This window comes from Miscanthus floridulus, chromosome 2 (genome assembly GCF_019320115.1).
Source record: "Miscanthus floridulus cultivar M001 chromosome 2, ASM1932011v1, whole genome shotgun sequence".
NCBI classification, from domain to species: Eukaryota; Viridiplantae; Streptophyta; class Magnoliopsida; order Poales; family Poaceae; genus Miscanthus; species Miscanthus floridulus.
The window spans coordinates 138,715,010-138,728,102 of record NC_089581.1 but is presented as its reverse complement, the minus strand read 5'-3'; the positions used below and the strand labels follow the sequence as shown (position 1 = coordinate 138,728,102).

Below are 13,093 nucleotides of genomic sequence, written 5' to 3'. Positions count from 1 at the left end.
GGCCGCTTTGGAGCCTCTCGGGCGGTGGGGGAGTGGGGGTGGGGTTGGCCGGTTGGGGCCTTGCTCTCTACGCTTTCTCAGCCAGCGTTCGGATAGTAGGAGATCTGTGTTAATCTTTTTCGGTTAGGCCCCTGCCCCTCCTAACTAATCTTACCTATTATGTCTAATAAATATAAAAATGAATAATTCTTATTTTTTAATAAATCAATCAGTCTTAAATTTAACTAAATATATAAAAATTAATATTCATAACATGTAATAAACATCATTAAATTAATCATAAAATATATTTTTATAATAAACATATTCGAAATATTAATGTAGCGTTATTTTTACAAACTTGTCAAATTTTACTTAGTTTAAAACTAGGATTACATTCTTTTTTTCATAGATGTAGTATTTTGTGCCTAAAATTTTTAAATCAAAGAGAGCGGTGTTGCCTTAGTAATTAAGTGTATTTCCAATCCATTTATTTAGTAAAAAAATGAATACAAGTAAATAGAGAAGAGTAAATGGGAAGAGTAGACATAAACTTATGCCCTGTTTGACAAACTCTAGCTCTACCAAATATGTCCATTTTCTAGAGTTGGGTGTCTGTAACTCTAGGAAATCCTAGATCTAGAGTTATAGTCATATCATTATCAAGTGCATTTACATGACTCATTTTATTTATAGTTTAGATTAAATGTAAATGTTTAAACCACTTTCATAATTTCATATCATACGGTGATTTGATTGTTATACAGGAAAATCATGTGTCTAAAATTAATCAAATATCAATCGATCAAGATTCAAGAGTTTGAAGTAGTGTATTCCTCGTGATATATTCGAGCTGTCTGAATATCATATAGCTAGCTTTATCGTGATGCGTCGATCTCTCCGGATATGGTTGATTTGATTGTTATATTGGAGTTCACGTGTCAATATAAAATCCATCCCAAAATATCAATCAAGAGATTGAAATAGTCTATTTCTCCTTATTCAGTTGTATCCCTCTTTCCGTAGCGACTTCACTGTTAGTCTTTGCAAGTAACAAGTGGGCGTCATTATATGCCGTGCCAAGTGTGTGTGTGTGTGTATATAAATAACAAATAAAAAGAAACATCGAGCCGTCTGAGGCTTTTTTTTATACCTGTATCAGTGCCTCGCCATTATTTAAACACCCAAGGGCGTATTAGCTAATGTGTTAGTGGGGGGTGGGGGGCTGCCCGCCTGGCTGGCTGGCTGGGCCGTTGAGAAGTGTGGCCCCTGCATCCCCTTTCGCTTTTGTTTGGTTCCTCACCTGCTACAGTATCCTGGCGGATGGATCGTCTCGTGGTCCTCGTCCGGGCACGGGCGCGCCGGAGCCCGGAGCCTAGAGCGTCTCTCGCCTCACGACGCCGCCGGCGTTTTGGCGGGCGTCGACCACTTCGACTGGAGGCCTGGCTCCGCGCCCACCATGATGAGCCGCCGAGCTGTCGCAGGTCGACACGTTTAACGTACTTTTGTTCGGCACCGTACGTCCCTGCCGTGTATACGCTCAAGTGTACGTATTCGCCAGTATACAGAAGACCGTGTTGTCTTCGTGCAGAATCGGGTACGCTACGCCACAGCGGAACATTCCTACCCTAAACTGCCAGAAACACGGGCCTTGTTTACTCGGCAAAATTTTTGAGAAAGGGTACTGTAGCACTTTTATTGTTATTTGGTAATTAATGTTCAATCATAGTCTAATTAGGCTTAAAAGATTCGTCTCGTGAATTTCGTCTAAACTGTGTAATTAGTTTTATTTTTATTTATATTTAATGTTTCATGCATGCGTCAAAGATTCGATGTGACAGAGAATCTTCAAAAATTTTGCAAAATTTTAAGAACTAAAGCACACAATGGAAAACATCGTAGCAAGTAGTACGAGGAATCTTTTTAAAAACATACTATTTTAATAAATAAGTGTAAACTCTACAGGTTTAACCCATCCCAATAACCAAGATAAGATTAAACCTCCACAACATTACATCAATATATATATATAGACCACTTTGAGCCAAAATCAAAATGAGCCATATGCCACATGCAACCTCCCCTTCACCCAGATGGGCCCGACGTCCCACCGGTCCTAGACTCAAGTCCTTTCTTGACTTGAATTTAAATTGTTATTTTCTCTTCTTAATGATTAATAAAAAAAACCACATAATTCCTATTAGGTTTGATATTTTTTAACTCATATAAATGTTATGGCAGGTAGCAACCCACCTTTTCTCTAATCGGGGCTCATATTTTTGGGATTTTATTTGCCTGTTGTTGTTTTGGAAGTTGTTTATGAGACCGAAGTATAACAACAAAACAAAACAAAGAAAAAGTATACCTTATTTCTTTAAAACTATATTTTTTAAAGAAGGGAAACCAGAAAAAGGCATGCAGATGGCATATTTGCCAATGCCATGGCAGCTAGCGACCTAACTTTTCTCTAAAATCGGGTTTTATATTTTTTGGATTTTACAAGATATATGCCCGTGGTTGCACTGGGGTCATGATTTTTTTTATTAAACCTCAGTGATTAGATGCGGACGCGTGAGCTCCGAGGACTTCATGTCAGATACGGACATGTGAATCTGATCTTCGTATCGGTGTTAAGTAGGACACAAACATGTGAGCTCCGAGGACTTCGTATCGGATACAAACACGTGGATCCGGTCTTAGTATAGGAACCGAGTAAGATGGGGACACGTGAGCTCTAAGTGGAGGATAATTTGTATCAGACACGAAGAGGTGACAAGGGTTCAAGATTCGGTATCATTGGGTAGATAACGACGATAGTCTTTTTAGGTGTAGAGATTTGCATGCTGTTGTTTTGGAAGCAGTTTATTAGACCGAAGCAACAACACAATCTCCTACAACTAAAAAGAACAAAGTGTGGACACTATTTTGGTGCGACAATTGCCTTGGTTCGTCCGTCTGTCATCTCATGCCATCGATCTCATCTCCCACGCTGTCCAACGGGCGAGCGAGAAAAGGAAAGGCGCGATAGAAAAAGAAACTGTCATCCCTGCGATCCTCGCCTGCTTTGAAGGAAACAAATCAATCACCTGAGGCCACATGCATGGAAGAAAACAATAATCATGCATGGAAGGAAACAATAATCATGTATGGAAGGAAACAATAATCATGCATGGAAGGAAACAATAATCATGCATGAAACAATAATCATGCATGGAAGGAAACATCAGTGGTGCCAAATAAAAGATGTGCAGATTATACATAGTGAGACTGATGAACCTTCTGTAATTTCCTAAACAAATATTCTCACCATTAGTATATAGGTACATTCCTCTGCGTTTCTTCGTGCTCCCATTAGTATATAATATGGAAGTATTGTTGTGTTCATCACCACTTCCAGTTGACTACTCCCATTAGCATATACTTCCTCTACCCCAAAACATAAATCGTTATGGGATACGTGCAGGTTAAACTTTCTCAACTTTGACTAGGTTTGTACAAAATACGTGCAACATTTATATCTCCAAATAAGTTTATTATGAAAATATATTCAATGTTCTATGTAATGATACTAATTATGTATTATTAGTATTAATATTCTTTTATATATAATTGGTTGAAGTTAAAAAAAAATAACTTCTCGGGAAGCGAGAATGAATTTCATTTTGGGACAGAGGTAGTATATGAAAGCAGTGTTGAAAATATTTTAACAATCAAGTTCGTCTCTATCTGATTGGTAAGCTTAGACATCATAATGGCATAAAAATTTTTGACTGTCATGGACACCCTCATGGATCAGTGCAAAGCATCCTAATCCTACAACATACACAAATGACAACCTTAAAATTATGATATTTTTTAAAGGGTGGACAATAAAGACCATCTTAGATGTTCTGACATTAGAGTATATACGTGCAAACATATAGGCATGGTGGTGCAAGTGAGCAGCCAGCAGGAGTTGAGAGTCAGGGGTATTTGGATCTTAGACTAAACTTTAGTCCCTGTCACATTAAATTTTTATATATCAATTAGGAGGACTAAACATGAGCTAATTATAAAACTAATTACATAAGTTGTGGCTAATTCGCTTGCCAGCGCCGTGTATAGGATGGTATGGAGATGTGGTGGAACTTATTCGTGGATTTGTTGGCGTACAAAAAAAAATGGATATCGAAAATCTCTTCCTGCCGATATAAAAAATGATCTTAGTCGCATCATGGAAAGATCTACGCAGTAGAGTTTGTGAGCCGCGACGCCATGCTCTATATGACTGTGTAAATTTCACGAACTTAGCTTTTTGGATTAAATGTCACTTTAATGTCGGTCATATATTTTTACAGTATTGTTATCTTATCGTGCGATCCGTGTGTTTTTAGTACAAAAGTTTATCTGTCCCGTAGCAACGCACGGGCACGAACCTATTTGCATATATACTCGAACATGTGTATACATGATTATATGGAGATGCAGCGGAACTTATTCATGGATTTATTGGCGCATAAAAGAAATAGATATCGTAGAATTCTTTTTGCCGATATAAAATATTATCTTAGCCGTATCATGAAAAAATCTATACAATAGAGTTTGTGAGCTAGCGACGTCGCGCTCTCCGTGACTGTGTTAATTTCACGAACTTTGCTTTTTAAATTAAATGTCACTTTGACGTCAGTATTTAATTTAACAGTATTGTCATCTTATCGTGCGATCCGTGTGTTTTTAATATAAAAGATTTAGTTATCCCGTAGCAACGCACGGACACGTTACCTAGTAAAAACAAAAAAGTACACCTTATCTATTTCATTTTTTTTAAAGCACACCTTATCAAGGGAAATCAACAGAGAGCATGGAAAAGTCAGATGACATAATTGCCATGTGAGAGCGAGGCTGCTTTATGACTTGGCATAAAAGAGGAGAGCAGGGTATAGCACTTTAGCATTCACAATTGTGATGACTCCACTCCATCACTGCATACGAGTAGATCATGATGGAGAAATGACAATGCTCCATCTAGTCCCATACTGGATCTGACTTTTCTTTGTTTTCCCTTTCTTGTTATTAAACATAGATGGATCTAACTTTTTTTACTAGTACATGCAGATAGCTATTTTTTGTCCGTAGCAGTAACCATCGCATGCTGCAATCCTACAGTCATAACATATAACACTAAAGCATCACATGCTGCAGCCCTCATGCCATTGCCAATTTGCCATGGGCTCATCGTCGCAGCCAATCTTGGCCTGTTGAGGAAACAGCAGCCCCACACCAGCTTCTGCAGAGGAGATCACAGCAGTAGATTTAACCATTCTCATCAAGGCTCACACAGTAAGTTAGTAGTAGTAACCTGTTGAGTAAGCCTCTGTACAAAACTATCGTACGACCAACAAACAGACAGAGGTACAATTTGTGATGAATGAGCAGCTGCTGCTGCCTGAAGATGTTTCCCTGTCTCTGGCCCATTTACCTTCGAAGTTTGGACACGTTTGTAGCTTGGGGCCAACGGCCAAGCAGTGCACATGTATGACTGCAAGGTAGGTAGTGCATTTCAAGTCCTCATCTCATCACATGGAAACCATAACTTACAGTAACTTTACCAGATTAAGATTGAGCACGTGAGCTGTGACTCCCAAGTAGGAGTATAATGGTTGCCGGTGTAAATCCAAGCCAAAATCTATTGCCACTTTGAAGCAAACTTGATCCAGATGTAAGACTAAGGTAGATTGATTTGATTAGTCTCACAAGTCACAACATCCCTGCAGTTCAAGCAGTCAAACCAAACCTAACGCTCCAACCTACATGATGTACTCCGTAGCTGATAACATCGGGACATCGATTAAAGACAATCTTTCCCACAAATTGATACACTAGAATACTAAGCAGTTTCCCATAGCAAAATATCATTGCTTTCCAATCTGCACGTCACTACTGGATATAAACGAAAATATTAACAACTGCTGCACCGTGTAGCAATTCACGATATGGTACCCCGGTTGTACAAGTCAGGCCTTGTTTAGATGCCAAAAAATTTAGCAAAATGCTCTGTAGCGGTTTTCGTTGTTATTTGGCAATTAGTGTCCAATCATAATCTAATTAGGCTTAAAAGATTCGTCTCGTGAATTTCATCTAAACTGTGTAATTAGTTTTATTTTTTATTTATATTTAATGCTTGATGCATGGATTCGATGTGACGGGGAATCTTGAAAAATTTGACAAAATTTTGAGGAACTAAACTGACCCTCTCGACTTACAGATGAACAAATTCAAGTCCAATGTCAAAACAAACAGAAGTTTCAGAACTGCCAAGGGCGAACATATTTATCCACGGTTACTTTACTTTTCAACAAACCCATTACCCATGCCTGGGGCTATACTCTCAAACAAACTCGATTTATGCACTGATTCGAGGGGTTATTATACATTAATACACCTCCTATGGCATGACTCTCCTGGTCGAGAAACAACTTGACAAAGTCCATGGCTACTGGAGCTAGAAACTCTCGTCCCTTTGGAACAGTATGGAGCCAATCATAACTGCTATTCCAGTGACAGCAATTGTGAAGAGGAGCCGCTTGTGTGGTGAAGCATGAGCAGGATGTGCTGGTCGTGCCGGTCGCACTGGCGGCGGTGGTCGTAGTACTCTCTCTGGAATTGCTCTGGCACTGACACTTTAAAAACATTAATCCGATTAACACTGAACTTATACAAGAATTGGCATCTAATTTTCTTAAAAATGATGATACAACAAGTGCAAACCAAATATGATATCAAACTTAAACGTTGAGTCCCATTACCATCTTGATGAGAAAAAAAAATATTGAACTTGGAAGTAGGAAGGCCTGGGTATTTGATTTGCGTAATGAATTCCAAGCATAGAAGGGCAGGCCTGGTGCAAGCGGTAGAGTCTTACCGCCTGTGACCGGAAGGTCCCGGGTTCGAGTCGCGGTCTCCTCGCATTGCACAGGCGAGGGTAAGGCTTGCCACTGACACCCTTCCCCAGACCCCGCACAGAGCGGGAGCTCTCTGCGCTGGGTACGCCCTTTTTTTAATGAATTCCAAGCATAATGAGTTCCATGGATTTGGTTTGGTACAGAAATAATCTAGGTTCACTAGAAATATATGATTGCAGTATGTTTATGTTGGATCATATCGATGTTATAAAAATGAATGATCCAAAATTCCGTAAATGGAAAAGGATATCTGTTTATACCTGGATGTGTCTGCAGAACCATTTGAGTTCGTATGGCACTGTGTTTCGTGCCCTATCCATTCACACAATCTAATATACTTTCTGCATGTTTGGCAGAGTTCTGTTCGGTTTCCACATACATCCTTTATGGCAAAACAGTGTGATCAGACCACGTATAATAAATTTTCAAAATATACATAGCTTCACAGGAAGTAACAAACTATACCTGATGTTCATGGAGATCAACTGCAGGCAATTCAAACTCGCAATATTCACAAGCAACAATTCTTTGAGGGCACTTTTCACCTTTATGAAGATCCCAGCTCTCACGTTCTATTGTTTCTTTGCAAAGGGAGCAATTGATCTGTATGCAAGAAGGAAAATATATTTAATGCACTAAAATATAATTACCTAAACCAGATGTTCTAAACATCCTGGGCATAAAATGTAGTTCACTCCTCTTGCCCCTATATATTGACAATATTCATTAGCTCATAGTTTCAATTGCTCAATGTAACACAAAACAAAATGTATATGCAAATTGCAAGTATACGAAGCAGCTACCACACTATCAAGGTGATAAGAAAAGGACCGGTGCCATAAATTGACTGTAATGTTGATTCTAACTCTGTAAATTCTGCAATAGTGCAATTAGCTTAAAAGGTAAGCATGGTGCAATCATACATATGCTCCCATTTACTATGTCTATAAGAGCTACAAATTTACAACATTATTAAAATGAAAACAAGTTTTGTCAATCATGCGATGCAAAGAGAGACAGATTAAGTATGTCATGGATGTCATAAGGAATCACACTTAAAACAATTGCAAACATACCGGGGCATGGTTTTCATCATAGTGTTCATCCATAAGTTTCCTAGGAATCATTTCGCAACAGTGCTGGCACTTTTGGAGGTTACGGGCGCAATGTACTGAATGCAAGTCGATGTTCGAAGATGGGATCTCTCGCTGACTGATGAACATAAAAGATAAAGCAAATTAAGCGACATCTGATCTGGCAAATAAAGTACGGCTGCTTGAGCTCATCAGACTACAGTTGACCAGCAAGTAACAAGCTGCATAAAACTTGACTAACAACAGTAGTTGGGTAAACTGTAGAATGAAAAAAATAGCTGATCCTGAGGAAAATCCTATTCTAGAAAGAATGGGAATATAAAGGGATTTAAGTGTGTTTAGATATCGATACCCTCTCCCATGACTGATTCGTTCCAATTTCTAACAACTAACGCTATGAAGAACAAACCATGTTATTGTAGGCGACCAGGTATAGGATCCCATAATTGGATGGACATTAGCTAGTTCGTTACCAAGTCCACCAGTTAACTGTACAACAGAATACCAGGTCTTGATCCTGCCTTCTATGTTGTATATGTACTGCACATTGTGTTGAATACAAGTCAAGCATTCTGCAACCACCTACTCTTACAGAGTTACAGTTTGTTCATCATTTGTATAAGTAATCAACAAATTAGCCCAAAAAGAATAAACATGTGAATGCACATTGTCCTTACATTGGATAAAAAATGAATAACAGTGCCTTGGTACCAATGATTAGGAAATATATCTCCTGTTTTTTTTTCTTCAGCCAGCAGTTGATTAGTATCTAAGGTTATTTCAACAATCTGTGCAGAAATACATATACCAACCATCGCACAATTCATCATTCATTCTGATTTGTAAATTGTAATTTGTTTTGCTAGCTTGAAATGAAAAATTATGGCAGATTTAGGCATAGTCACTAAGGGGGTGTTTAGTTTGAGGATCAACTCATCCTAGATGAGGTGATGCATCATGAGTTCATTCCATGAATCCGGTGGAATCACCCATTTCTCATGCTTGTACTGACTAATTGTTTGCTTGAGCCTTGAGGGATAAGGGATTCGTGGAGAATCTAACTCATTCTTGAGTGAGAAAAATGATGGACCACTCCATTCCTCAAACCAAACACACCATAAGAGTAGGACGTCGCATATCCCTTATAACTCCAAATATGGTGATACGCCAATAACGTCATCAACATACTGATCACGCGGTACGGCGGATCAGAACCCAACAAACAGCGTCTTCCGTCACCATAGAAATTCTCCTCGTCGTTGACCGAATCGGGGTTCTCCCCAGCTCAGATCCAAGCCTACGAGATCAAGCGCATCACCGACACGGCGACGCACGAGCACCAAGGAACCAGGAAGCGGGAGGGACATGGAGAAGGAAAAAGAAATTAGGTGGTAAGAACGGACCAGTGGGCGCAGGTGGACATGGCGGCCACAGCTGCGGCGGGATCGGAGTCGGCGGCGGCCGCTGCCATGGCGCTTCCTGACGGGCTCGCCTCGCCGCTTGGGCTGCGGCTCCCGATCAGATCGGCGACGGGGCGCTCCCCTCTCCCGTAGTCGAGACGGCGCGGCCGAGCAGAGGCAGGCTGCGGATGAGAAGGGGGCTCCGAGACGCAGGCGGGGGGCGGAGACGCGGTCGTGCGAGGCGGAGCGATTGATCGGTGGGCACGGCAGCGACAGAGAATTTATGGGAGGGCGAGACGGGTGGCCGCTCGCCGGGTGGGTAGATTAGGCGAGGGGGGTCGGTCAGGTTCGCGTTTGCCGGCTGTAGCTACCGGCACCGACCTTCCCTTCCCCATGTCAAACATGCCAGCTTTTTAGGGATTTAATTTATCTGCTTTGGAAGATTGTTTTATCGAATTCATGATTTTCTTACACAGTCCCAATAAAGTTTCATCAGAGTTTCATAGACATTAGATATGATAATTAGCTAATGTGGTACCACTCATCAATTAATGAAAATTGTAGGTACCACCAACAGAGGCGTATGTGGTGGTATATGTTGTTGTTAGGGTAAACATGTATGTGATGAGGTACAAGACTCTTGTTGTTAGATAACACTATTTTTTTCTATGCAACATGCATATCATTTTTTTTCTATGAAACATGCATATCTTTTTGGTTTTTTTTAAAAAAAATTGTAGGCAATTTTTGACGAGATGTTTCGTAGTCTTGTTTCCAAGAAAGTGATTTAGTTTTTCATGGTAAATAGGTATAGGGTTCTAACAACCTATTTAAAACACTCAATATGGTGTTAGTTTTTCATTTGGGAAAAATATTTGCGAGAACTTTTTTTTTAAAAAAAAGCTAATCACGTCTCCAAATCTTGAGGATATTGAACCGACCAAACAATTTGCTTCTGACAAATTTACAGCTAATTGTAATATACCGAATGAAGGCCATGTTCGCTTCTTTTATAATTTATCTTTTTCAGTTTGATTTTTCAGCCGGAACAATGTTTTTCTCTCACAACAAATCCACCGAAACAGTGTTTCGGCTTGTTTTTTCAGCGAAGCGAACAGGGCCGAAATGTCTGAATGAAAGAGATTCACTAGCGAAGTCTATGACCATCAGGTAGAAATAAAGAAGACAACTTGGTAACCCGTTGCCTCCTTTTGTACAGACTCAGCGGCTCCGTTGTCTCGACGTAGGCGAAGGTCCAAAGGTGGTAGTAGCCGTCCTTGCTGTAGGCCACCACCGTTCCCTCGTCCCTAATCCGCAAGGACCTCACCTCGCCGCTCTGCAACCTCCCCGCCGCGTCGCGCATCCTGTGAGCGTATAGGTGGTGCTTCAGGCTGTGCTCCTCCGCCCTCACGGTGAGCACGTACTCGCCGTGCGCGAAGTGCGGGCCCACGAGCCGCTGGCACACCCCCGCTTGCACCTACACGCTGTACTGCCGGCTCCACCCCTGCTGCCGGCCGAGAACCTAGACGTCGGTCTTCGCCGGCGCCCATCTATCGGCGCAGACAGCGAGCCCCAGCCTCCCGCAGACCTCCATCAGGCGGATGACATAGCCAGGCCCGCCCTCCACCGGCAGCGGCGTGGCGAACGCGACGCGCTCCTCCTCGTGGTCGAACGACACGACCCTCTCAGCGCCCTTGGTGACCTAGTACATGGCGTCGTCGACGGTGACGAGGCTGGCTTCGACGCTGCACGTCGCGGTCGCGCCGCCGGGGAACGAGACCGGGACGTCGCGCCACGCCCGCGCGGGTCCCCCAGCGTGAACACCTGCAGCGCGGTGAAGCTGCCGGTCATGTCGGCGTGGCACGGGAGGTGCAGTATAGTGTACCGCCCCATCACCGGGAGGAACCTGAAGCTGTACTCCTCCCCACTGCTGTAACACCCTAGGTGTTTGGCTTCCACTAAATTGCATGTCATTTCATAAACATGTGCATTATCTATGTCATCATGTCATTATTACTGAAACGTGCATATGCAACATTTTCAACTGTATATGTTTCATGCTTGATTGTTGTGAATGGTAGTAGTGCAACATGTGAATGTTACATGAAACTCTCATACTGAAACATGGCAATATGGTAGTAATGTGACAAGTATAGGATAACAACAAGGTCATGCAACATGTGAAACATTGTATTGAAACATATGTATGAATTGCTTGTTTTACTTTCTTTATCACATGTGATCAGTAGAAGTGATATAACAACTTTGTAAAATGGTTGATCATGGTCTAATACACCTTAACTACATTTAGTTTACTTGTTGGAACATTGTTCATGTAGACCAAAATGACCAAAATGTCCTCAAGTGCAAGTTTGACTTAAATTGACCCATGGAGTGTCATCGTTTGACTGATTCAAAAGTCCAACTTAGAAGCTTTGCATGGCTGTGCACTCTTTACAAAATTTGTAGCTAATTTATCAAGGAACAAAAGTTGTTTTATGACCATCTCATGAAAATGGCTAGAACATGCTCTAACATGGCCCACAAGTCAGAAGTACATGCTGATTCCCTACTTAGCAAATTTTTCTAAGTCCTAAAGTGAATTACAGTTTCGGGTACCAATGTTTGGAGCCGTGTATCTCCCTAACAAAGCCAAACCAGCTCGAGCTCCAATGGACAGAGTTGTAGTTCACATATAGATGATCAACTTTGTTAACTATGGCGTAGTCTAGATCGTCACGGATTAGGAGTTAATCGTCGTCAAACATGCTCTGTCAGTCGGGGCAATGGGCGACTGAATCGCGTTTCTGAAAAACGATTCAGTGACCGTCATGGCCGACCGGCGCAGAAGCTTGACACCACGTGTCCTCCACCCGTCGCCGGCCTTCTGTCGCGCAGGCCACGCGCCGTGGACGTCCTGGCGACGCAGCAGCGCCTTGAAGCCGCCCCGCGCCTGCCCGAGCGCACTCGCCGTGCCATTTTCATTTCTTCGCCCCCTCTGCTCGCCGTCACTCTGCTGGAACGCCAAAGCCGCCGAGCCAAAAATCCAGCCCCACCGCGCGCCTTGGTCCGATTGCTCCCAGCCAAAGCACCGCCATGTGTTCCTCCACATTAGAGACCTCACCGTCGTCGCTTTTTCTCGCCAGGTAGAGCTCACCGCGTAGGCGGCTCCACCGGGTCGCCATGACCGCCGCCGCCGAGCACGCGCGTGGCCGTGCTGCTCAAGCCCTTTCCCTCTCTTTCTCCCCCTTGCGCTGGTTTCTGTGGACCCTACTGAAACTCGTGGAGCCGGCCATTAGGGCCGAGACGCCATGGCCTCGCCGGAGCCGGCCGTGCAGTGACTGAGCGCCGTCGTGGCCATCGCCACCTCTCTTAGTTGCGTTAATCGCTGCGAGTAAGGGTTCCCCTAGGTCCGCTAGGATGAGACAAGCACGTAGACACCGTTTCCTTCGCCGGAGAAGCCACCGGCGGCGAGCTACGCCACTGGCCGTCGCTTCTCCCCTGCTTCTCTCGCTGACACGCGGGTCCGCCCTGTCAGCCGTTGACGCACGCGGCGGGAGCACGCTGGGCCACGCCGTCGGCTTGGGCCGCGCCTGTGCACTCGTGGGCCGCCGTTCCTTGGGCCAGCCCACCTGTAGCTGTTAGGTTTTCTTATTTGTTTTGTTTATTTGTTTTCACA

General features: G+C 42.8%; 1 protein-coding gene across 4 annotated transcripts; it reads right to left on the bottom strand.

Annotated features, from left to right (window-relative positions):
• Positions 1 to 6,230: 6,230 nt before the first annotated feature.
• Positions 6,231 to 9,800, bottom strand: LOC136539842 (uncharacterized). Of its 4 annotated transcripts, none has more exons than XM_066531832.1 (6): positions 9,418 to 9,800; positions 7,997 to 8,132; positions 7,386 to 7,523; positions 7,181 to 7,302; positions 6,881 to 7,009; positions 6,231 to 6,638 (listed from the first exon to the last, which is right to left on the bottom strand). In XM_066531832.1, the coding sequence occupies exons 1-6, from the start codon at positions 9,483 to 9,485 to the stop codon at positions 6,461 to 6,463; spliced, it is 771 nt and encodes a 256-aa protein (XP_066387929.1). In that variant the 5' UTR covers positions 9,486 to 9,800; the 3' UTR covers positions 6,231 to 6,460. The 4 variants fall into 4 exon arrangements, with proteins under 4 accessions (XP_066387929.1, XP_066387930.1, XP_066387931.1 ...); XM_066531833.1 differs by having other exon boundaries at positions 6,231 to 6,632; XM_066531834.1 differs by lacking the exon at positions 6,881 to 7,009.
• Positions 9,801 to 13,093: the final 3,293 nt, after the last annotated feature.

What these genes read in the sequence shown, in the direction of transcription:
- LOC136539842 (XM_066531832.1), bottom strand. Translation starts at nt 9,485, where the DNA reads ATGGCAGCGGCCGCCGCCGACTCCGATCCCGCCGCAGCTGTGGCCGCC. An exon ending in ATGTCCACCTGCGCCCACTG is followed by an intron (nt 8,133 to 9,417) that starts GTCCGTTCTTAC and finishes TATGTTCATCAG; the next exon opens with TCAGCGAGAGATCCCATCTT. An exon ending in ATGATGAAAACCATGCCCCG is followed by an intron (nt 7,524 to 7,996) that starts GTATGTTTGCAA and finishes TCTTGCATACAG; the next exon opens with ATCAATTGCTCCCTTTGCAA.